At 39.8% G+C, this 26,233-nt stretch overlaps 2 protein-coding genes across 2 annotated transcripts; both read left to right on the top strand.

The window, feature by feature from the left end:
- The first annotated feature begins 1,314 nt into the window (after positions 1–1,314).
- On the top strand, positions 1,315–4,841 carry LOC109906273 (G-protein coupled receptor 26). The gene is made up of 3 exons (XM_020503884.2): positions 1,315–2,345; positions 2,558–2,671; positions 4,249–4,841. Exons 1-3 carry the CDS (start codon positions 1,678–1,680, stop codon positions 4,484–4,486), a joined length of 1,020 nt encoding a protein of 339 aa, XP_020359473.1. The 5' UTR covers positions 1,315–1,677; the 3' UTR covers positions 4,487–4,841.
- A 1,935-nt stretch (positions 4,842–6,776) lies between these two features.
- LOC109906557 (carboxypeptidase Z-like) lies at positions 6,777–25,670 on the top strand. Its single transcript, XM_020504303.2, has 12 exons — positions 6,777–6,959; positions 8,070–8,102; positions 8,958–9,175; positions 9,281–9,437; positions 11,253–11,474; positions 11,690–11,919; positions 12,317–12,478; positions 16,686–16,844; positions 17,670–17,808; positions 21,533–21,672; positions 21,799–21,898; positions 23,818–25,670. Exons 1-12 carry the CDS (start codon positions 6,854–6,856, stop codon positions 24,168–24,170), a joined length of 2,019 nt encoding a protein of 672 aa, XP_020359892.1. The 5' UTR covers positions 6,777–6,853; the 3' UTR covers positions 24,171–25,670.
- The last annotated feature ends 563 nt before the right edge of the window (positions 25,671–26,233 follow it).

The raw sequence follows: 26,233 nt of genomic DNA, 5'->3' as shown, positions 1-26,233 counted from the left end.
CTTTGTAAAATAAATTTGATTGATTGTGTAGCACTGCTTTTACTTGGAAGAGTTATTCATACAATAGAGACAGTAGAGGTGGTACATATGGTCTTGCATACTGTCATTTATTCTGTATTTTAACAGTAGACTTACCATATTAGTGATTGTGATTATAAGAGCCAGATGGACTCTGTGGGGGCTGGATTTTATTGCTCCTTGTGGAATAATAAAAAAATGAGAAATACATGAGGAATCAATTGGATTGGGCAAAAACCATAGCTATAAGAGACTATCTGACATTTATTGACCCCCATTGACCAATGACGCATATTAGTCTTTGTCCATTACAAGGCTGCTATTCTGGGCTTTGGAGTTCTAATATATTAGAACTGTTATATTTTCACTTTATGTTTGACAAAATATTAATTTACATAATTGAGGCCGGTGATGACAGTTATAGTTGCTCTGATGATGGTTCTTTTCAGATACAGGACATTTACTGCATTAGCATCAGTGATGAGTTCATCTCTGGCATGTAAATTACGCTAGTAGGCTGTAGGGATGTACAGTACTTTTCCACCAAATGAGGTAAGAGTTATTGCCTCATGAATATGCAAACACATCATTTTCCAGTGTGTCTTTCTTTGACATGATGATATCCAGTCAAATATTACACCAATATTATAATGAAATAATCTAAACTATTGGGGCTGCATGGATTTCAGCAATACAGGTATGTCTACCTTCTCTTACAACCTTGCATTCATAATTGGTCACATTCATATTTTACTACAAAACAGTTGAGACAGATTTCAGTTCTAACAATCGTACACAATTGTTCCGGGTTTGTGAATAATTCATGTCAGGGAAACGGATATATTTGCCTGTTTCCCTGCATGCCTCTCCAATGTGCACGCTGGTGCCGTTCGACTACGGGAGACGCGCATAATTATTGAATATCTGTCAAGCAGGCCTATCACTGCGCGGTGTCGCTGAGCCACTATCGATTTGGGAAAGTTAATCATTAAATGAGGACGCAGTAAAGGTGTATATATTCGTTCATTATGAAACATAATTTTGCCATCTGTAGTCTAATGTGTATCACTTCGCAAACACATTAGTAAATTACAAAACGTATCAATGACGCAATGGGGGAAACTTCCCCATATTATAAAACTATATGGATGACATTCTCTTTAGCTTAATGTGATAGCTTGTTTTTATTATACAAACGACTGGGCTAGACAGGGCAGGCTCCCCTAACAGTCACCTTGTTTCTCTAGTACGCATGTTCTGTTTACAAGACAATGCGGCGCGTAGCGGTCCCACTGTGTTCTTGTGGAGGTAGTCGTAGGAGGGAGAGGAGATACGAAACATCAGCCCATGTGGGACCCAAACGCTAAATTACACATACCAGTGAATGCTGTTCCAAATACGTGTGTGATCTGTTGTGAGAGTAGAACAATCCACAAGTTTGACTAACGAAATGGTCTGCGGTTCGAAAGGCGCGCCCGCGTCTCCTCACTTCAGCACTCTGGACAGCGCTCCACCAATTTGGAGACGGCGAGACTTGCAGGAGTTACGTCTGGTAATGAGGACCAACTGGAGATAAACGACGGTGCAATCATGGTGGATATTACGTGTTTATTATTTACAGGTGTATGTAAAACGCAAGTGGACTTTTCGAAGTGAGACATGGACTTTGTGGAAATTATCTTCGCGTTGTTCATTATTGTGGTCGCAATTGTCTCGTTGTTGTCGAACTTGCTGGTGCTGCTATGTTTTGTCCAAAGCACCGAGATCCGCCGACAGGTGCCTGGAATATTCACCATGAACCTGTCTTTCTGCAACATACTTATCACCCTTTTGAACATGCCATCGACATTGGTGGGGATTATCGGAAACCAGCAGCCTTTTGGGGATTGCCTTTGCCATACAGTGAGCTTTCTGGAGACCTTTTTGACTGCGAACACTATGTTGAGTATGGCAGCACTCAGTATAGACCGCTGGATAGCGGTGGTCTTTCCCTTGAGTTACTCCAGTAAAATGCGCTACAAGGACGCAGTGATCATGATGTGCTACTCGTGGCTCCACTCCCTCACGTTTTCCGTCATCGCCCTCCTGTTCTCCTGGGTTGACTATAGCCACATTTACGCATCGTGCACCTTGCATTTGAGCGAGGAGAGCGACAGGATAAAGTTTACAATTTTCACCGTCGTTTTCCACGCCACTAGTTTCATGCTCTCTCTACTGATCCTGTGCTTCACCTATCTGAAGGTGTTAAAAGTTGCACGCTTCCACTGCAAGAGGATTGACGTTATAACCATGCAGACCCTGTTCTTGCTGGTGGATATTCACCCAACGTATGTATTTTCCTTTACTTATGAGGTGTGGAATGAATAGCCGTTACAATGGGCTGTAATAACTTTACAGTAGTCTATGATAAGAGGTTATAGCGTCAACCCTGAGGAAACATGCTTAGAAGAAGGTGTTCGAAAAATGTAAGGAAATATTACATGTATAATGTTTTGTCATTTGTTCTGCTGAACTAATAAATGTTCATTTCTATTTTCAGTGTGAAACAAAGGTGCCTGGTAGAGCAAAAGCGGAGGAAACAGAGAGCCACCAAGAAAATCAGCATTTTCATTGGGTCGTTCATCATCTGTTTTGCTCCCTATGTTATTACGAGGTAAGTGGATTTCCAGTAAACTGCAATACAGGCAGCTGTACAAACAGGTGTTTTATTCACCTACTGTAAACACACACTATTAAAGGGGTATTATAGGGTTTATGAGATTAACACATCACCGGGTGAACAGACTTTGCTCATAAAACTCAGTTAATGAACAGTAAATATATAGGCTATAATCAAATGGTATATACACTGTCTAATAACTTTTGCCACACAGCAAAATAACTGATTGAACAAAGTTCAGTTGTAAGGTGAGGCAATATGCATGCAAGATTGAGCCATATGCATGCACAACAGAAGGTTTAATTCAATTTCACCCAATGAGGATTTTTTTGTGTTTATGACAATGATCTCCATCTGTAACTGAAACATCCATCATTAAACAATCCATTATCTGTTGTCATCTAATTTCACTGAACCATGAGATGACATTTATCATATAAAGAGACTTTAATTAACAAGAATGCACAGCATGACCTAGAGCAGTGGTTCCCAACTCAGGTCCTCCAGTACCCACAACAGTACACATTTCTATTGTAGCCCCGGACAAGAACAACAGTTTCAACTCATCAACTAATCATCAGGACCTAAATTAGTTGAAACAGGTTTTTTTTTCTGGGGCTACAACAAAAATGTGTGCTGTTGGGGGTACTCGACAACTGGAGTTGGGAACCACTGGTCTAGAGATGGTAGTTATGGGCAGGTGCCTAACTAGGAATAACAGGGGTTCCATAGAACTCCACATTAATTCAAGAGGAGTGTTTTTAGATGCATCAGTCCGAAACTTTACTTCAGAGCAATAAAAATGCATCAAAGAACATTACATGAAATCCGATGCAGGTGTGTTATACAGACCTGGGTGATAGTTTAGATCCCTAAAACTAAACTCTGGACCTCGAAGCCAGTTCCACTACTTGTTTTAATTGTTCCGGTCCAGGTTTAGACCTGGCACACCAGGTGGGTGCAATTAATTATCAGGTAGAAGAACAGAAAACCAGCTCTGGCTCTGGACCTCGTAGGGTAAGAGTGAAATACCCCTGGTTTAGATAGTGTGTGGGTGTGGGACTCTAGACCCCACCTGACCCCACCTGATAGGTGGGGTCTAGAGGGGGGTGGGGGTGGAATAACGAAAAACATTTTAATGAGGAAATCTGTCTCAGTAATTGGCATGACTTTTAATTTCTGCTTATTGGCAGAATTTATCCTCTATCTCTCAACTGCATGCGTCATTAGCATTTATGCATACCAGTGGGCCATAATAATGTAGCAATGTTCATGTTATACATATTTCTTATGAATAAATATTTTATGTATATTATTATTACCTTTAGTATAATGTTAGTCGACCACGCTGTTTATCGGCTGAACAATAAAGCCACATTTATTCTGTTCTACCTTGCAACCTTAGAGCCTCATGGCATTTCATAGAATAACAACTGAGTTACCACAAAACACTCTCAATAGCAAACAGAACAACTCGCTGCAAGATAAATACCATGCTTTGAATATGGGATAACATTTGCCCTTTCTAAAAGGCTATTTTCCGAATTCTAACTTGACCTCTGCCTTCTCAGGCTGACGGAGCTGCTTCCCTTCGTGGGCATCAATCGCCACTGGGGAATCTTCAGTAAGTGCCTGACATACAGCAAGGCTGCGTCCGACCCCTTTGCCTACTCCCTCCTGCGTCAACAGTACAAGAAGGTCCTGGTTACCGTCATCAACCGGCTGCTGCGCCGTGACCTGTACCCATCGTCTGGCCACAACAGCTCTCTGGACACAGAGAACGACTACTCTCTCCATAGGATCAGTTAATAGCACCATTTTGGACATAACAAATATACCACAGACAGACAGCCCAAAAATAAAGGTTTCCTTATGGCAAAAGGGCAGGAGCTGAGAGAGAGATGGTCAGAAAAAGGGATTGTTGGAGAAGAAAAGAGATAGTGAGAGAGAGGGAGATGTTGTGGGAGGAAAAGCAAGAGGGGAGGAGTAGGATAGAGGGAGACAGGAAAACCGGAGGGGTAGACAGAGGAAGATGGCAAGATGGACTGTGCAAAGAATGATCGCATTCGGGGACATTTGCTCCAGGCTTATTGGTAAAAAAGGAAGTTTATTGATCTATGGTTCACTGGTAGAACCACACACACACTCGATGGCACAGAGCCAGAATCAAATGAATCAATGTTATTGAATCGGCCAGGGGCTCGGGTTGAATCATAAACGGATGAATCACACCATTAGAGACTGAATTATTGTCTCTGCTGAGTAGCAAGGTATGCTAGTGGGCACTTATCTACCATATAACAACCTCTTTATAAAGAAGCTGACATAGCCAAATGTACAGACCTTTTGACACCCATATAGAACACAGGGAAGTGCTATGAAGGTTATTAATTTCTTGTTGACAGATGCACATAACATACATGGTAGTACCATATGCCGACAGACTGTTGGATGCGACGACTAACGAGGAACTCTGTTCCGGTACGCTGATTTTTCGTCACTGATCAGTTGAACGAATCACAATTTCGCAGGTGCTCACATCTTTCGAATTTCGGTAGGGGAAGGGACATTGGGCCCATGGACTTGCCTGAAATGGCTGAGAGTTTCCGTTTAGAGGGGTGGCGACTTCGCTCGTCACGTTCGTAAATTTTCTATCACGTCTCCCCCCCAGAACTTAATGGAGCATTTGACGCAATTACTCAAAATGTTAGTTCTGGGTGCCCGAGCTTACAAGGTTATGGACTGTTAACAGTGCATAGGGAGGATGGGAACGCTTAACTAGCTGCTGGCTAGTAGCCATTGGGCCACTGGTGCAATTTCTTGAAGTTAAAATGTGTACTTGTCAATGAATGGTACTCGCTGTGGCAAGTACTGCTAAATAGATGGCCATGCTATGTAGACTATGGACTGTGTTAGACTCATTGGGTTAGACTACTACTGCAGTTGTTCACAATTTCTTCATGTCAATCACTGGAAATTAATGCACTTTGTATTTCTCTCAGAGCTACTAGTTACAGGAGCCAAAGGCAAATATCATGTTTACTATGATATTAGCATGTTGTAACTGAATGTACTACATAAAGATAATTTTGACTGAAATGGCTTTGTACTACTGTGTATAATACTTTATTTAGCCAAATATCCATATAAATATTTCCAGTGATTGCTGGTAATGTATATATGGATATTTATAAATACCTGATGTTATCTTTATCAAACTATGTTGCACTGTATTAGAAACGATATTATTTATTTGATCTTAAAATGCTATAGGGGAATAATGTTACGTTCAATAAGTGCTTTAAACACGTTATTGTGTGTGTGCCAGAATTCAATATACAGTATGACTGTTTAGCTCCTATAGTTGCTTTATCAGAACTGGTTTCATTAGATGTATAGACACAAAGTATGTCATACTGTAAGCCACTTGCTGTAGCCTACATTGGCAGTGTGTGAGTAAAGATGTTGGTGAAAAATGTGCAATAAAGCTGTCCAATAACAAGCATCATTTGATACCAGGCCATATGAGACAACATAACAGGGACATTTAGAAGCATTATCTCATATCTTAATGCCCAATCTGGCATTTTATCTTGGCAGATGCATCACCAGCTGTTTTGCAGGTGCTAGACTAGAGGCTGCCTGGATACACAATTCAACGTTTGTGTCACCACACCTCGATCGAATAACCCAATAACTAGTTGCCATGCAGTAAGTAGGAGTACAGCGATATTATTAAACGCCTCTGTATGATTGATTGTTGATTAGTTAAAAGGGATCAAAGGATTGGCTCGAGCGACTGAAGGGCGGGAAAAATTCATCGAGCAACAAGTATCAAGCCTATTTATCTTATAGAGCATATGTACTGTCAACATACATGTCCAATAAATTAATGCACTTTAAGGTAAGAAATTAAAGGTTAATATATGTGGAAATGGTTGAGTAAAACTGTTTACAGTATAGGATTGGTAAAAGGTGTATTTCAGAAAGTTTATTTGCAGCATGTTTTCAAGCACAATCCTCCCAACTCCAGCCTTCTGCCACTTCTGTCCGGAACATTTCCCTCTGTAATTTGATAGTCGACCGTAATACTTGTAATAAACTCACTTTTTAGGGAAGCTCTCAAAGTTTTCGTGTAATTAGGCGCAGTAGGCTTGAGGTGCCACATCACAAAATATGGAATTTATGCGGAGGAAAATGAAGACTATTGTTTTTATGAATGCACTTGTAACGGTTATCTGGTGTGCCTCTCCGCGCTGCAACCCTGAAGACGAATTTCTCGGTAAAGTACTCCGCTTGCTATGATAACACACATGGTGTGTTTTGTTCCTAGGAGTGATGTGACAGTGTTTAGGCTATTCCTGAAATATGTTTATCTACAAGGCAATGGTTCAGAGGAATTTAATCTAAAACATAGACAAACTATTGTGGCCTATTTTAATTCACAAGCTGCCAACAGTAACAAAAGTAAAAGTAACCTCTTACAGCATGTGTCTTAAATGAGTGCGAAATAAAATGCTTAATTTCTTTAGAGAATTATAGAATTGTAGAGTTATATAGAAATATTGAGGTAGATATTCATCACTAGTGAGAGGTCATCTGATCCTAAAAATGAGAGTTCTTAGAAAATTAATACGATTTTATTGACAGACCAACCTGGTCTCAGAGCATTTCGTTTTTTTTTTTTTACGTAAATCCGATGCTTTCTCTTTAGTATGATATGCTAAGTTTCGTATGGTATGTATTAATTTGTGATTGTCCATCAGCCATTTAGTATGACATGTTAGAAAGTACAATTTGTATTATATGTTACAAATTTGCAAATGTACAATATGTTAAGAATTTGCTAAACGTATTCTATGTTACGAATTCTAGCTAGGTGGCTAGGTGACTAACGTTAGCTAGCTGGCTAACATTTAAAGGGTTAAGGTTAGCATCAGGGGAAGGGTTAGCTAAAATAGGTAAGGTTAGGGTTAGGAAAAGGGTTAAGGTTGGGATTAGGGTTACGGGAAAGGTTAGCTAACATGCTAAGTAAGTTACAAAGAGCTAAATAGTAGTAAGTAGTTGAAAAGTTGCTAATTAGATAAAAAGTTGTGCGTGATGAGATATGAACTTGTAACCTTCGTTTTTGCCTAAAGTAACCATCTGTCTTTTGTAACCATACCAATCGTAACATATCATACTAATTTAAGTGTCTTGGATTTATGTTTACTATATTACGTCTAATCTATGAGATCAAGCTGGACAGGCAGACATTTGTGAGGAGAGATGGTAAAGCCAGATAGAGGGTTCATAAAAACAAACTAAAGTCACCAATAACGGTCGTGATAAATGTTATTCTGCCATCTAGTGTTGAAGGTATGAAATAAACTAACAATGGTTTGTCTTTCAGGTCGTTTTTGCAAAGAACCAGAACCTGAAAAACGTATGTATTTCTTTCATCAAGAAACCCTTCAAACTTATGTAAATGTAATGTGTGTACAGGCTTGACTGACAACATCTAGTAAGGTTATTATGGCTTTAGGCGGGCAGTGGGATATTCAATGGGATATTATGGCCTTAAGGCATCTCCGAGCTACCAAGTGTATTTTTGGATGATAAATAGCTGTATGAAATATTCACATTTTAATCTCCAGATATAATAGAAATATTTGGACTTCATCCTTTTTGGTACTGCATAGAGGTAGCTATATATGAGATAATAAAAACATTTTAGACAAAGGGATGGATTCTTGCATGCATATACATATGTGAATTTAATATCAGGTTATGTATATTTTCCATGTCAAGGAAATGAGTGATGGTTGCTTACTGAACATCTTAGCTATATTTCTTAAATAAATGAACTGAGAACAAATGTAAAGATACAAGAGGAAAACACCTGGCCAATACCTCTAAACATACTGATTTACAATGGAGAGAACATATGGAACCATAGAAACCATCTTGCATGCGAGTTGACACTACGCCCCCACCTGAAAATAATTAATAACAAATCAATTGTTATAAGATTATTTTGCCACCCACATTACAAAAGCATCCAAAGGTCCCATCGAAGTTAATTGCAAAGATTACATACTAGTATGAAACAATACATGGTATTATGAAGGTTTGCATAATGATGTTATATTACAGCCTTTTGATGTACTATGTGTATTTTAATACATGAATGATTCAACATGGTAAGCTATGAGTCTACATTCAGAACAGTCACCATATAACACTTAATCTCTTCCATCTTTCTGAACCTGCTTCTTGGTTGCCTCTCTCCTCTACCCAGCCAAGTGCGTGGACATCATGATGAACTACTGCGACGACATGTCCTACACCCACACCATGTTCCCCAACATCCTGGGCCACAGGACCCGTGAGGAGGCCGAGCTGGGCCCCGAGTACCTCCTCCTCAGTGTGGTCCACAACCTGCTCAATGGAGAGTGCACCCCGGACATCCGCATGCTGGGCTGCTCAGTGCTGGTGCCACGCTGTGAGAAGGAGAAAGTGTGTAGCTAACAAAGGATAATGTAATAACACTGGATAATGTAATAACGTTCAATAATGTCATAACTTTCATTAAAGTCAGAACGTTTTATTTTATAATGTAAGGTGCTCAAGCCGTGCAGGAGTACCTGCGAGGCGGTGCGTAAGAGCTGTCGCCACGCCTTCGAGGGCATCGAGATGGCCTGGCCCTACTTCTTGGACTGTGACCGTTTCTTTGTCAGCGACCAGGAGGGTTGTTACGACCCACTGGAGGGCCTACGAGGTAACAACCACAGTTTAACTGGTGTCATATCATACAAGTGACTACCAATCTATGATAGAGACTACAATAGGACACTAACTACTGTACAGTAGGATGTTGACTCAAATAGTATTTTCAGACATAAAACAACCACATGAGCAAAATGTACGACTAGAGAGAACCATGTGTGTCAATATTATTACAAGATTATATCAATCTAAAGAAAAATAACACCCAAACCCCCTCTAATAACAGAAGCATCCTTGGAGGGCCAACTGAGAATGGCGTTGCTACAGATTTATGATAGTCGCCTGGTTGCCACATGAGCCTTTATGGTAAGGTGACCAGATGTCCCCGATTTCCCCAATTTTAATGGCCTGTCCCGGCTCGAGTTGTCTCCGAAAATGTCCCCGATTAGCCCCTCAGAAAGAAAAAAGCAACTCTGAAGTTAGAGGGCTGATATTTCAATAATCAAACTTCGTATCCAATCAGATTTGTATGTAAAAATGATGTCTAACACAGTACCAAACTTGTTTGATCTGCTTTGCCGCTGACCTTTTATGAGAATGTTTGATTACTTCACAGGATTAAGAAAATTGTGGAAGGGTAATCAATTCCTGTGTTATAATTAATACAAGTAGCCTATTAGAAAGGAACATAGCGAAAATGTGTAGTTAAATATTGTTCCATGCCATTGCTTATTATATTTCCGTGCAGCTGCCCCCACGTAGGCTTTTGTGACCTAGAAAGGATCTATATTTGTAGCAACTATACAAAGCCCTCAAAAAGAACCCATAAGCAAGATGTTAGAGATTTGACAACTGCAATAACATCATGTGAGCCATATGGGAACACATACAAATGATGTCACTTTATGTCCACAGGCAACGCTGTTATCATATCTGCCATTAATATCTTGACTCAAGCAAGATATACTGTGTGCTTTTTAACAAGTCTATGAATTCACGCGGAGAAGTGATCAGTCTAACTTGAGTTCCGTACAGTTTGTTTCTCAACCAATGCACACTGTGAAATTGCTCTCAATGAGTGTTAATGAGTCCTCTATTCCTTTGTACTCTCTCTATTTAACTCCACAGCTACTCTTTCCCACCATAAACAGGTCCTACAGTAGCCTATACTGACAAAATAACAGTTGAATGTTCATATAGCCACTTCCCAGAAACAAATCATAGATATGAATTTACATATTATACATACAATATGATATGGTTATAGATATGCACACAGATGTTGGTATAAAGTTTTGCATAACAGTTTTTAGTGTAGTATGAAATCTGTTTCCAAACCGATCTTAGATTCTAACTGAAACACAAGCTGATGTCTGGCAACCCTACTAAGGTTTATAATTATTTCCATGCAGATATTTATGTTGAACTGATATCTTTGGTCTTATGTCTCAACTTTGATTGGTTGCTTACCTTTCAGGTCTGGCACATTTGCCTAAATGAGCACATTTATATAGAAGTGCAGACCGGAGCTAGAATGTAGACTTTCCACTTTCTCTAATTCGTCAGTCTCCTGACATTTTACAGGGCTTTACTCGGCATGAGATGAAAGACTAAGGCCGTATTTGGTAAAATGGTATTCTGATATGGATCCAATTTATTTAAGTGAGGCGGTTTATTGAAGCATGGTTATGCTTTCAAATGTAAACTTTTCTATGACATTGAATCAAAGTCACGCTTGCTAGTTAATACAAAAGTGTCTTAACTGGCTTGGAACACTATTGATCTTTATATCTTTGGCTACACTTTATAACAACTTTTACGAATAAGCCATTATTATAAAAATGTCACCATCTCTTCTTTCTCATAGTGACACAAGAAGAAGACCAGGCCAGTATAGACAATTCCCCTGAGGAGCCTCATACTGTCATCCAGTTTAGCTATCAGTCTAACACCCAGATGAACAGCATCCTGAAGAAGACTGCAGCGCAATGCCCCGAAATCGCCACAACTTACAGCATCGGCCGCAGTGTGGAGGGCAAAGACCTGCTAGTGATTGAGTTCTCAAACAACCCTGGAGTACATGAATTACGTGAGTACAAATGGTCCTCAAATATACAGTACAGTGAGAGGGAGTCCTCGGTTCAGAGTTCAACCGGAGATAGTGTGTCTTTTTTGATTGTTGCACTAGACCGTAAGCTGCTGTCTTGGCCAGGTATCCCTTGAAAAACAGATCATTCATCTCAAGCGACTTTCTTGCTGAATAAATGTTAAGTAAGTCCCTATCCTGTTGCCTCATATCAACAGTTGAACCGGAGATGAAGTACATAGGCAACATGCACGGGAACGAGGTGCTGGGTCGCCAGCTGTTGATCTATCTGACCCAGTACCTGTGTTCAGAGTACCTGCTGGGGAACCAGCGCATCCAGAGCCTGATCAACACCACGCGTATCCACATCCTGCCCTCCATGAACCCTGACGGCTATGAGTTGGCTGCTGCTGAGGTCCAGGGCACCAACGACCCCGAGAATGAGGAGGTAGGTTGAATCAATGTTGTTGCTATGTTATTTGAACGTAATTCCAACATGATGGTGAATCAACATGGAAGACTTATTGGCTTTGAAAGTATACACACATTCTACCAGGTTTTTACCAGAATTCAACGGCAGGTCGGAACGTTAAGTTTATTCAGCACCACACGAGGTTGGTGGCACCTTAATTGGGGAGGCCAGATTTGTGGTCATGGTTGGAACAGAATCAGTGGAATGGTATCATCAGACACATGGTTTCCATTATTATGAGCTGCCTCCCCTCAGCAGTCTCCTGTGTTCAACACTGAATTCACATTAGTCAACAACACCAATCAAATATCAATCATATAATATTCACTGCTCGATACTTACAGTATACTACCCACTGTATGAAACTCTACAGGCTCAGAACTACTACAGCTGGACGCTGGGTCGAGGTAATGCCCAAAACATTGACCTGAACAGGAACTTCCCTGACCTGACCGCTGTCGCCTACGGCCGCCGCAGACACCGGCATTTCCGTAGCGACCACATCCCAATCCCAGACGCTTACTGGTTTGATAAGGTACAGTATGAATTCCTATCGATTTATATGCATGTTTGCATTGATTGTGTGGTGTTTATGCTACTGGATATAAATACTTGACAATTGACAATGCCTTACGTGTATTTTGGCATTAGGACAGACAAAGTTTATTTACTGTTTAACTGATTTTAGTTCCCGAAAGTGAGGCAAAAAAACGAAACAGAAAAACAAATGAATCCAAATTGATACCAAGTGAGAGGGTTTTTCATAAATAGTGGAGAAGGAAAAAATGAGTACTTTACCACATTGTCCTACGCACCTGTGCAAGCTCTAGGCCTAATGTGGGTTTCAAGAGTTATATTATTTCAAGTGAAAATCTACGCTAGGAAATCCTTCTTGTGTTATTTTGAAAAAGAATGCAGATGATGTTACAATGTTAATTGTTATAATCATGGGAAATTAAGCAATGGGCAGTATATCTTGTAACAGTTTCTTTATTCTGAACATATCACTGATAAACATCAATAGCAGTATTATTAACATATGATGTATAATAGGATACAATATAAACTGTGTGAAAAAATGATTGACTTAATGTATAATCAGTTCATTCCTTAAATGTATAGCCTAACTCGACTTCAACAAAATATTAATACAATACAAATATTAAAAGGCCTATCATAGACGAGACATTATAGGAGAAATAGACTACTGAATGTAAAGAGGGCCAATCATTCAAGTTAGGTCGGTCAAATGAATGCAGCACTGGAAAAAGTACAATCCAATCCCTGTCATCTACAGGATAAAAACTTAATATAATGTTCAGTGGCTTGTGAAAGTTTTCACCCCCCTTGGCATTTTTCCTATTTTGTTGCCTTATAACCTACCTGGAATAAAATAGATTTTGGGGGGGTATGTATCATTTGATTTACACAACATGCCTACCACTTTGAAGATGCAAATATTTTTTATTGTGAAACAAACAAGAAAAGGACAAAAAGCAGAAAACTTGAGCGTGCATAACTATTCACCCCCCCCCCCCCCAAATCAATACTTTGTAGAGCCACCCATTGCAGCAATTATAGCTCAAGTCTCTTGGAGTATGTCTCTATAAGCTTGGCACATCTAGCCATTGGGATTTTTGCCCATTCTTCAATGCAAAACGGCTTCAGCTCCTTCAAGTTGGATGGGTTCCGCTTGTGTATAGCAACTTTTAAGTCATACCACAGCTTCTCAATTGGATTGAGGTCTGGGCTTTGACTAGGCCATTCCAAGACATTTACATGTTTCCCCTTAAACCACTTGAGTGTTGCTTTAGCAGTATGCTTAGGGTCATTGTCCTGCTGGAAGGTGAACCCCCGTCCCAGTCTCAAATCTCTGGAAGACTGAAACAGGTTTCCCTCAAGAATTTCCCTGTATTTAGCGCCATCCATCATTCCTTACATTCTGACCAGTTTCCCAGTCCCTGCCAATGAAAAACATCCCCACAGCCTGATGCTGCCACCACCATGCTTCACTGTGGGGATGGTGTTCTCGGGGTGATGAGAGGTGTTGGGTTTGCGCCAGACATAGTGTTTTCCTTGATGGCCAAAAAGCTAAATTTTAGTCTCATCTGACCAGAGTACCTTCTTCTATATGTTTGGTGGAGTCTCCCACGTGCCTTTTGGCGAACACAAAACATGTTTGCTTATTTTATTCTGGCCGCACTTCTGTAAAGCCCAGCTCTGTGGAGAGTATGGCTTAAAGTGGTCCTATGGACAGATACTCCAATCTACGCTGTGGAGCTTTGCAGCTTCTTCAGGGTTATCTTTGGTCTCTTTGTTGCCTCACTGATTAATGACCTCCATGCCTGGTCCATGAGTTTTGGTGGGCGGCCCTCTCTTGGCAGGTTTGTTGTGGTGCCATATTCTTTTATTTATTAAATAATGGATTTAATGGTGGGATGTTCAAAGTTTCAGATTTTTTTATGACCCAACCCTGATCTGTACTTCCCTACAACTTTGTCCCTGACCTGTTTGGAGAGCTCCTTGGTCTTCATAATGCCGCTTGCTTGGTGGTGTTGCAGACTCAGGGGCCTTTCAGAACAGGTGTATATATACTAAGATCATGTGATAGATCATGTGACACTTAGATTGCGCACAGGTGGACTTTATTTAACTAATTATGTGACTTCTGAAGGTAATTGGTTGAAACAGATCTTATTTAGGGGCTTCATAGTAAAGGGGGTGAATACATATGCATGCACAACTTTTCCGTTATTTAATTTCACTTCACCGTTTTGGACTATATTGTGTATGTCCATTACATGAAATAAAAATAAAAATCAATTTAAATTACAGGTTGTAATGCAACACAATAGGAAAAACACCAAAGGGGTGAATACTTTTGCAAGGCACTGTATATAGGGTAATAGAGTAGAATATTTGAATTTTTTCTAATTCAAGATTGATTGACAAGAAATAATTGTAATAAAAGGAAATGTTAATGTATAATGAGTTCATTACCTGAATGTATCATATACTGTAGCCTATAGGCTTTAACAAAATATGTGTAAAGGAGTGCGTAACTGGCTGCAGGGAAGTCAGGCGCAGGAGAGCAGAAATGGGTAGCAAACGGGTGCCCTTTATTGAGGCAAACAGAACACGGTACTAAGAAAACTAAACACACACGGGTTGCAATAACCCGGCGCAAACCAGCCTGGAGTACACAAACATTTACATATAACAATTCCACACACAGACATGGGGGGAAACAGAGGGTTATATGCAAAACGAGTAATGAGGGAATGCAAACCAGGTGTGCGGGAAAACAAGACAAAACAAACGGAAAATGAAAGGTGGATCGGCGATGGCTAGAAGACCGGTGACATCGACGGCGAATGCCGCCCGAACAAGGAGAGGGACCGACCTTGGCGGAAGTCGTGACAATATGAATAGGCCTATCATAGACAAGGCCTTTAATTTGAAGAAAGAGGGACAATCATTCAAGTTAGGTCTGTCAAATGAATGTAGCTTTGAAAAAAGTTAATTTCAATCCGGCCATAGAGTATAGCCTATCTATCGTATAATCTACAGAATATTTGTTTTATTTATAATGCGCAATTAGAAGCATCATTCCATTACAGAGTAAGCTTTATTAAATTCGAGGTCAGTAAGCCTATACAGTCAATCACTCACAGCATCCTCCTTCAATTGCCTCATCCGGCTGCCAGGAAAAGCACACACCTTGGAGATAGTCGACCACATCATTGTGGAGGTCCTTATCTGCGCGAAGTGTGTGTGTGCCACTGGCGATGCATTTTGCAGGATATGCTGTTCTCGGTGCACATGATAACTTCAAACACATTCTGTCTACAGGCAGTAGGCTTCTGGTCAAATGTAAGTTATGATTCGCAAATCATCATACAGCCGACACACTTCAATGTCATCACTCATTTTGACTTCAATTTGGTTTTGGAAAATACTCTCAGCTTGCACTGGGGAATGCTGAGGAATGCCCTGATCTCTGGCCAGTCATTCGGTTCGATGATGACATTGTTGTTTTGGGTTATTAATTGAGGCAACGGCCTCAATTATGCTGGCATGCAAGAGAAATTAAACGTCTTCACATACATGTCCCGAGCATGTGTCACTGTTCAATTAGAGGCCTGAACATAACAATCGCATGATCTGAAGGGCTTTGGTCTTTTATTCTCACGTATCAGTTTGGGAAATCTTCAAGGTAGAGCGGACAGTGCATTACAGAAAAAGAACAAAGTACCGCATAAATTGAGAAGGGTGCAATTGTGGCCTGCAATTTGGGGCATTCCTGCATCTGCAGGAACCCCGCTTTATACTTCAATTTGTCCATTTTTAAACTAGGACAGGTGGGAGGCATTCATGCAGGAACCAATGAGATGCTCGATGGGGGGTGATCATGAAGGAACCAATGGGATGCTTGAGGGGTGGCATTCCTGCAGAATCAGGAATGTCTACCTGCAGGAATGCCCTGAATAGCGGGCTGCAGTTGCACACTATTGCATTTTTAAAAGAAAAGTCAAGCAGGGCATCCGTTAAATAGTAAATCAAGTTTGTGTGTCCTTATTGATGTATCGTCAATATTTGATATCAAGATATGTAATTGAGCTTTGAGCTTCACCAATCATTTCTTGTTGTCATACCATCATTCATTTTTGTTGTGATATGACCAGCTGAAGATGGTGACATATGATTTATAAGCCGGTCTGTATGTGTTTTAAATAAATCAGGTAGCTCCAGAGACATACGCAGTCATGAAGTGGATCAGGTCCATTCCCTTTGTGCTCTCAGCTAACTTCCACGGAGGAGAGCTGGTGGTGTCCTATCCCTACGACCTCTCCAAACACCCACTAGAGGAGAAGATGTTCTCCCCCACGCCAGACGAACAGGTATGTAGGACTGACAGCAAAATGTATCCTTCACTCCAACATGAACAATACTCTCCAGAATGGACTGCACTCTATGACCTGAAGTGTGTCTATTGCAGAGAGCTGTCCAATTGATTGTTCATGCTCTGCATTTATGATGATTCATTACCACATTCTTGAGAAAAAAAGGTTCATTTTGGAGATTTCCTTTGCGGTCACACGTAAAGGAAATGTATCTTAGCTGCAAACAAATCAAACTAACATTTAAAATCTTTTATTTTATTTTATCTGTTGTTTTACCAGGTAAGTTGACTGAGAACACATTCTCATTTGCAGCAACAACCTGGGGAATAGTTACAGGGGAGAGGAGAGGGACAAATGAGCCAATTGTAAACTGGGGATTATTAGGTGACCGTGATGGTTTGATGGCCAGATTGGGAATTTAGTCAGGACACCAGGGTTAACACCCCTACTCTTACAATAAGTGCCATGGGATCTTTAATGACCGCAGAGATTCAGGACACCCATTTAATGTCCCATCCGAAAGACAGCACCCTACACAGAGCAGTGTCCCCAATCCCTGCCCTGGGGCATTGGGATATTTTTTTAGACCAGAGGAAAGAGTGCCTCCTACTGGCCCTCCAACACCACTTCCAGCAGCATCTGGTCTCCCAACCAGAGACAGACCAGGACCAGCCCTGCTTAGCTTCTGAAACAAGCCAGCAGTGGTATGGAGGGTGGTATGCTGCTGGCAAGGGTGGTATGCTGCTATTTAACAGTAAACAGAACTTGCCGTTATCTTTTTTTATGAACGAGAAAGACATATGTTTTATTTTTTTGCTGCAGGTATTTAAGCAGATAGCGAGAACATATGCAGATGCCCATGCCACCATGTCAGGAAATAACTCTGAAAGGTGTGGGAGCTTTGGCAGCATCGGCCAGGACGGAATCATTAATGGAGCAAAGTGGTACAGTTTCGCAGGTGGTGAGTTTAAAGTAACTGTCCAGTGTTTCCAGATTTCTAATATATATGACCTATAAATATAGCTGCGAGCAGCATTGAACAGGGTTCACAGGATGACAGAAAGGAGACAATATCAGTTGGATAACAAAGCAAGCACTCCATCATGTAGGAACTATCTCCCTTTATGTGCCATCAGTGAAAGCATTACTATGTTTATCTCTCAAAACCACAAGGATGACACAAGTGAAGTTTAGTCTAGTGCTGTAGCTTGAAATACAGCAGGTATTCATTCTTAAAGTAATTACCTAATGTTTTGAGTTTATATACAATGCTTGGGTCAATTTCACTAATGCTAAGATTTGTTGAATATTTTCATCTTATTTTCATGATATTTCACGTTGTTCGTCTGCATAATTTATATCTAGCATTCATTTGCATTAGACAAAGTCTGCTTGATCAATAGTTATTGGTGCCACTGGTGCCAATGACCTCTATAGTGCCACCAGGTGCAGCCACCTAAGGTTGCAGTGACTATAGCCACACAGATTCTAAGGACATATACATAAGGTTTACATAGCAAATTTCATGGCTCCATGTCCATCAGTTAAGTTCTTATAGCCCTGGTGTGATATGGTGCCATCTAGTGGTTTAGCGTGGCCGACTTTGAATGCAGCAACTAATCATTCTCAAATTCATCAGAGGCTAATTCATTGAGTATATCTGGAGTCAATCTGACTTATTAGGGATGTGCATCTCTCCTTACAAGCACGATTCCTTATGCATCTAGATACATGTGCTCCGATACGATACAGGGACCATACTTTCGTTTTAATCAATTTGGTGCGATTCAGTTTGATTAGTGGAACGAATCGATGTGATTCGGTTTGATACGATTCATGTGTGTCTAGGGACCTGAGCTAAGCCTTAGGGCAGACTGAGCATCTACCTCTATGAGATAAGGATGGGCTATTTATGTTTTTGTCCCCCTACTTTTTATCTGAAATCCACATCACCCACTGATTAATTTGTCATATAGCAGATTAAAATGTTTTGAGCTAGTAACATGTCAATATTTATCTTTCAAAATTAGCTATGACATACAGTACATGGCAAATTAATATAACACAGGTTTTGTTTTCACCCCGTCTCAAAAGGTAATGGTTTTGACCGTTTGGAGCTTTACTGAGGAGAGGTGTCCAACCAGTGCGGCTCTCAAAAAGTATTGCTGTCCTTGTTATGAAATGACAACTACCCTGTCCATGTAAAAATGACCAAATGCACTGACTGGTTAAAGCAGAACTACCAAAAATATTTAAATCTCATATGCAATTAAATCCATAAAAGTTTGATAGGCTGAAGGATAGGATGCATCAATTCAGTCACAACAGAATATCTGTATTTTCAGAACAATGTTTCGTAGTGTTTTAATCGAATCGGTTTGGACTCCCGTGGACCGATGCACTCATATATTAAATATTTGAACCGGGATTAAACATTTCAACCGGGGCCGATGCTTATCAGCGAATCGATACATCCCTATTACTTATGATTCATGAGAAGTTTTTTGTTTGTTTGTGTTTTTAGCATTAGGATAATATGCTAATGATAAATATGATGTGCTAGCCATATTTGAATGCAGCAACAATTATTTTTCAAAACCATTAAAGACTGATGTAATGAGTCTAAATACAACATCTGGAGAGAATCTGATGTATGGTTCATGAGGAGATGATTGCAGATGATTTTGAGCGTAAGCGTTTCATATGCAAAGAATGAGTTGTCAAAAATGTCCTTGTTTTTTGAGATATCAATACCAAATTCAGTGTCTTAGGGACATCCATGATAGCGAGTTTCAAGTTGAATAGGCCAAATGGACATGTTTAAATGGACACGTAAATGGACACGTAAAATCTGATTTTCTCAAGCTAAGTTAAGACGTAAATAAAGGTTACAATTTTTTTAATTTTTTAAAAATGCACCATGGGCCTACATGAGAAGATTTTTGAAAGTTTTCTTTCTTTCTATTTTAGCGTATTAGCATATGTACTCATATGCATCTACTGGTATTGTGTGGACATCTTTGAATGCATCAATGTTATTTTATCAAACTCTTTAGGGACTATTGTAATGAGTCCAAAGACCAAATTTGGAGTGAATCTGACTTTTAGATGATTTTTACATTTTTTTAATACTGAACAAAAATATTAACGCAACATGTAAAGTGTTGGTCCCATGTTTCATGAGCTGAAATAAAAGATCCCTGAAATGTTCCATAAGCACAAAATGTTTCAGCATGATAATGCACTGCCCCATGTTGCAAGGATCTGTACAGAATTCCTGAAATCTGAAAATGTCCCAGTTCTTCCACAGCCATTGAAGAGTAGTGGGACAACATTCCACAGGCCACAATCAACAGCCTGATCAATTCTATATGAAGGAGATGTGTCGTACTGCATGAGAAAAACAGTGGTCACACAAGATACTGACTGATATTCTGATCCACACCCCTACCTTTTTTTTAAAGTATCCGTGACCAGATGCATATATGTATTCCCAGTCATGTGAAATACACAGATAAGGGCCTCATTTATTTATTTAAATTGAATGATTTTCTTATATGAACTGTAACACAGTAAAATCTTTGAAATTGTTGCATGTTGCATTTAGAATTTTATTCAGTGCATTTTAAGCATTAGCATTTACATAGTCAAAAAAGTTCATTATTAATAGTTTCCTTATTCTTTAAGATATCAATGCCAAACTAACATGGCTCATCATGGTAATGTCTTTGATGACCCTAAAAAGTTTCAAGTTGATAAGCCATTGTGAAGTGGATTTAAAAAGGATTTAAATGGATGCATAAAATCTGATTTCCTGATTTATCACTAACTCAGACATTTCTTAACCAACGCCTTAGCTTTTCTCAAACTAAATTAAGAGATGTACCATGGGCCTACTACATAACACATGTGGTGTTATTTGGTCTTATGGTTCATGAGAAGTTTTCCCAAGGTTTTCCAAAATCTATACTGATGGACCTTATGGTTCCTTGATACAAATGTGTTAATCATCAGGAAAGACACCTACATACAATGTCTCAAGTCTATAGGTCAAATGGGGCGACAGATATGAGGGTTTAAGTGAGACTGCTAATAACAGCGCTGCCTATAGGCCAATCAGTGCCATTATTTTTGACCAAGTTACATATGGCCTGAAGTATCTGTGTCAAATTAGAAAGAGTTATTAGAGTTATTAGAGTTATTTGACCATATCAAGGGGGAAAAAATGTATAATAACAATAGGTTTCACAGCTTCGCCAATTGGAATAGTTTTCCTTCCAAAAAAGCTAATCTCAGGAGCCTTACATCATCCTCTATGAGAAAATTGCAAATATTTAAAAATATATATAAATACATTCTCCACTTTAAGCTTTGGCCACAAATAGCATATAGGAGTGTAAGATGAGTCAACAACATTATTTGGGTATGAGTTAACAGAATATTAACTTTTATAAGTTAGATTTTCAGTGGACATTTACTTTAAAAAACAACGTCAAATCAGTCGATAAGTCTAGGACTGTTGAAGTGAATGTATAACATTAGATTAAAATAGCTGATGAAGGCTCAATGAAAACCTGCACTTACTAAGCAAATTGTATTTTGAAGTATGAATGTCATTGTCTTTCTATGATGATGAGTTTGTCATTTCTTTCACTGGTACATATTTCCTCTTGTAATGTGGCCAGGTATGCAGGACTTCAACTACCTCCACACTAACTGTTTGGAAGTGACGGTGGAGTTGGGCTGTGATAAATTCCCAGCTGAGGAGGAGTTATACACAGGCTGGCAGGACAACAAAGAGGCTCTGCTCACATTCATGGAGTCGGTGAGAGACCTCAAACCCAGCAATTTATTCCAAAACATCCCCCAATCAACCCTTCTGTTTTCAATCACTCCTTTTAACAGATCTGAGAGGACTTCTACACTAACACTGCTTCTCAATGTTTCCCAGGTCCACCGTGGAATAAAGGGAATAGTAAAGGATGCGGATGGGAATGGAATCAAAGGTGCAAGGATATCTGTCCGAGGAATAAGGCATGACATCACAACAGGTAATATCTATAGTCTGCCTTACAGATTGCGATTGGTCATTTTTATTGTATGCTTTGGGAATCTAAGTGATAGTTATTAGATGAATACATACATTGAAGTCAGAAGTTTACATACACTTAGGTTGGAGTCATTAAAACTTGTTTTTAAACAACTCCACAAATTTCTTGATAACAAACTATAGTTTTGGCAAGTCGATTAGGACATCTACTTTGTGCATGACACAAGTCATTTTTCCAACAATTGTTTACAGACAGATTATTTCATTCATAATTCACTGTATCACAATTCCAGTGGGTCACAAGTTTACATACACTAAGTTGACTGTGCCTTTAAACAGCTTGAAAAATTCCAGAAAATTATGTCATGGCTTTAGAAACGTCTGATAGGCTAATTGACATAATTTGAGTCAATTGGAGGTGTACCTGTGGATGTAGTTCAAGGCCTACCTTCAAACGCAGTGCCTCTGCTTGACATCATGGGAAAATCAAAAGAAATCAGCCAAGACCTCAGAAAAAAAGTTGTAGACCTCCACAAGTCTGGTTCATCCTTGGGAGCAATTTCCAAACGCCTGAAGGTACCACGTTAATCTGTACAAATAATAGTGCGCAAGTATAACACCATGGGACCACATAGCCGTCATACCGCTCAGGAAGGAGATGTGTTCTGTCTTCTAGAGATGAACGTACTTTGGTGCAAAAAGTGCAAATCAATCCCAAAACAACAGCAAAGGACCTTGTGAAGATGCTGGAGGAAACAGGTACAAAAGTATCTATACCTACAGTAAAACGAGTCCTATATCGACATATCCTGAAAGGCCACTCAGCAAGGAAGAAGCCACTGCTCCAAAACCGCCATAAAAAAGCCAGAATACGGTTTGCAACTGCACATGGGGACAAAGATCGTACTTTTTGGAGAAATGGCCTCTGGTCTGATGAAACAAAAATAGAACTGTTTGGCCATAATGGCTATTCTTATGTTTGGAGGAAAAAGGGGGAGGCCTGCAAGCCAAAGAACACCATCCCAACCATGAAGCACGGGGGTGGCAGCATCATGTTGTGGGGGTGCCAGCATCATGTTGTGGGGGTGCCTTGCTGCAGGAGGGCCTGGTACACTTCACAAAATAGATGGCAACATCAGGAAGCAAAATGGTGTGGATATATTGAAGCAACATCTCAAGACATCAGTCAGGAAGTTAAAGCTTGGTCGCAAATGGGTCTTCCAAATGGACAATGACCCCAAGCATACTACAAAGTTGTGGCAAAATGGCTTAAGGACAACAAAGTCAATGTATTGGAGTGGCCGTCACAAAGCCCTGACCTCAATCCTATAGAAAATTTGTGGGCAGAACTGAAAAAGCATTTGCGAGCAAGGAGGCCTACAAACCTGACACCAGCTCTGTCAGGAGGAATGGGCCGAAATTCACCCAACTTATTGTTGGAAGTTTGTGGAAGGCTGCCCGAAACGTTTGACCCAAGTGAAACAATTTAAAGGCAATGCTACCAAATATGAATTGAGTGTATGTAAACTTCTGACCCACTGGGAATGTGATGAAAGAAATAAAAGCTTAAATAAATCATTCTCTCTGCTATTATTCTGACATTTCACATACTTAAAATAAAGTGGTGATCCTAACTGACCTAAGACAGGGAATTTTTACTAGGATTAAATGTCAGGAATTGTGAAAAACTGAGTTTAAATGTGTTTGGCTAAGGTGTATGTAAACTTCCAACTTCAACTGTAGCTGAGGATTGAGGATTTTAGTAGTAGTTTGAAGTAGTTTCATTTTCTATAATGCTAAAGCTCTAAGAGATCCCATATTAATTGTGTAAAATAACAGTCATGTCTTGTTTGAGATGTCAGGCTGTGTGTATCCCATTGAGTCAAAAGATCCTCTCTCCCTTCCACCCTTTCTTTCTAGCTGAAAACGGAGACTACTGGCGCATGCTAACTGCTGGAATCCACATCCTGACTGCCTCTGCACCAGGCTACACCAGGGCCATGAAGAAGATCCACCTCCCGGCACGCATGCAGAAAGCAGGCCGGGTGGACTTTGTTCTGCAGAAGGCAGTGGTGGAGCCTGACATAGAGGAGGACTATAACATCCCTTCCATGGGAACCTATGAGCGCTTTGACCCCTACAACCAGTTTGAGCGCTATTCCATTAGGGAGCAGAACCAGAACAGAGAGGAGAGGCAGGAGAAACCATGGTGGTGGAGCTACTTTAGCCGCGCCCACGGATCTGCTCCCACCTGGCTTCTCAGAATTGATTAGAGCTTCTCCACTCCAATAAAATAGAATATTCTATGGCTAATTCTATGGCTCTCGTTCCTCCTATAGCCCTCTTTCTCAACTCTGGTCCCTGAGTACCATCAAGGTTTGTAGATGTCTGTTACAACTCAATACTAGCAAACATAATTCAATTCATCAATGGCTTGATAATTAGTTGAATCATGTGTGCCTGTATAGGGCTTGAATAAAAAATTTGCAACCCTGGGGTTTCTCGGGGACCAGATTTGAGAACACTGCATTACAGGATCAAAGACAGGCTACTATTTGAGTTGAATATGATTTACATAATCTTATTCTAAAAGTAACACATTTTAACGTTACCATTATTATCCGTTGCTTCAAACTTGTCATAACTGAATTTAAAGAGGAAATAGCTAGTTGGCTGGCCATCAAGTTGTTCATGATAGCAATATGTAAATTTAACAAGGCATAGTTAATTTAAAGTGTTTTCTCCTAAAGGTAGCCCCCATTCTCAAGCTTTTGCCCTGTTATGCTGCTTCACTTTATGCCCATAATGCAACACCGGAAGGTTGAACGACTCCATTTTACCATTTGTCTCTCCACCCTCACATATTTGTACATGTTTATAATAAAACATGATTAAATAACAATAACTATTGCTACTACTGGCTTTTTGTATGTTAAATAAAAGAGAGAAACATTGTTAACACATTCTCTTCAGTTAAATTTGACCTCCCTTTAAATCTTCCAAAATGAGGTAAGTTCAATTCTTATAACACTGTAAAGTATCTAATTCTCAGACAGTCACAGTTCCACTTTACAATAAGTGTTCCCTAAAATGTGTCTACATGGTAGTAAATGGGTCCCTAGTCTCTTTAAAAGATGTAATGAAACTCATTGGCCATAAGAGGGCAGCCTAATTTCACTTGTTGTTGCCCATGCTACATATTCAACTGAACTGCCATCCCAGGCAAGACAACCATTCCAGCCAACCCCATACTGCATCCCCCCTCTCTACCACACGACCACGTATAGCATCTGTTAAAGTAGAACCAGAGGCAGTGATATGTCAGTCTGTGGTACCAGTCAACCGTGCTTTATGAACTAGAAAGTGTGTCATTTCATATAGCGCTCGGCATCAATTTACTCTTGTGGCTCTAGTTGTTATCTTCAGTATTTGTCTTACATTTTACCTAGATATGAATTGATCTGAAACAAAATGTTCAGTCATGTCTTGTAATGTAATTGATGTTAAGTAATTGATGTTAACTTGTGAATATCATTAAGGTAACCCCTTAACAGGTATGCCAACACTGCCTGTTCCTTGAAAGAAGAGAACAATCTCCTTTGCTAATGGTAAAGGATGCTGTATAGGCTTGCAATAGCTTACATTATTTAATACCAATGGACACCACTCCAGAGTATTCAGCTAGCAATGAGAATAAATGCTTTCTTCAATCTCCCCTACATACATTTGAGCTGATGTTCAGTTATGATTAGTAAACGGAGGTCTAATCTGATTTGTGTTTGTGTATATTTCCAGATGTCAGCATTCCTGACATACCAAACAGTTGACCACTGTCTGCTGTACTTGCTAGGCTGTTGTCCCTTGACCCTATCTGACCAAACATCATCTCCTTGAATCACAAAGCTAGACCAAACCCTGGCAAACACGTCCCTCATTGAGCCACTGCTGGTAAGAATTTATAAGCACTTCAATAATGCATAAATATACATTATTTTAAAGGGATTATTCACACAAATTATGAAATTACTTGTGTGTTTCATTACCTTGAAAGCATGGGCAAAGGGAGATTGCTACCCACACTTAGTCAAACATGGCTTCACACAGACCCTTTTAGAATTCATGACCAAAAATGTATTCGAGTGGATGGATCCCAATTAGCATTTTAGTGTTTGCATGCACAAATCATACACATTGCATAGTAAAAAAAAATCTCTGTAATATTGTAATTTAGGTGGTCTATCCCTTTTAGATAACCCAATGGCATGGACTTCTCTCTCTTGCTCCACAATGATGTGCATTTATCATTCATGTAATTCAGTCTGTTATAAATAAATAA

This window comes from Oncorhynchus kisutch, linkage group LG16 (assembly GCF_002021735.2).
Source record: "Oncorhynchus kisutch isolate 150728-3 linkage group LG16, Okis_V2, whole genome shotgun sequence".
NCBI classification, from domain to species: Eukaryota; Metazoa; Chordata; class Actinopteri; order Salmoniformes; family Salmonidae; genus Oncorhynchus; species Oncorhynchus kisutch.
Note: the sequence above shows the minus strand (reverse complement) of the source record. Positions and strands in the feature narration are given on the sequence as shown.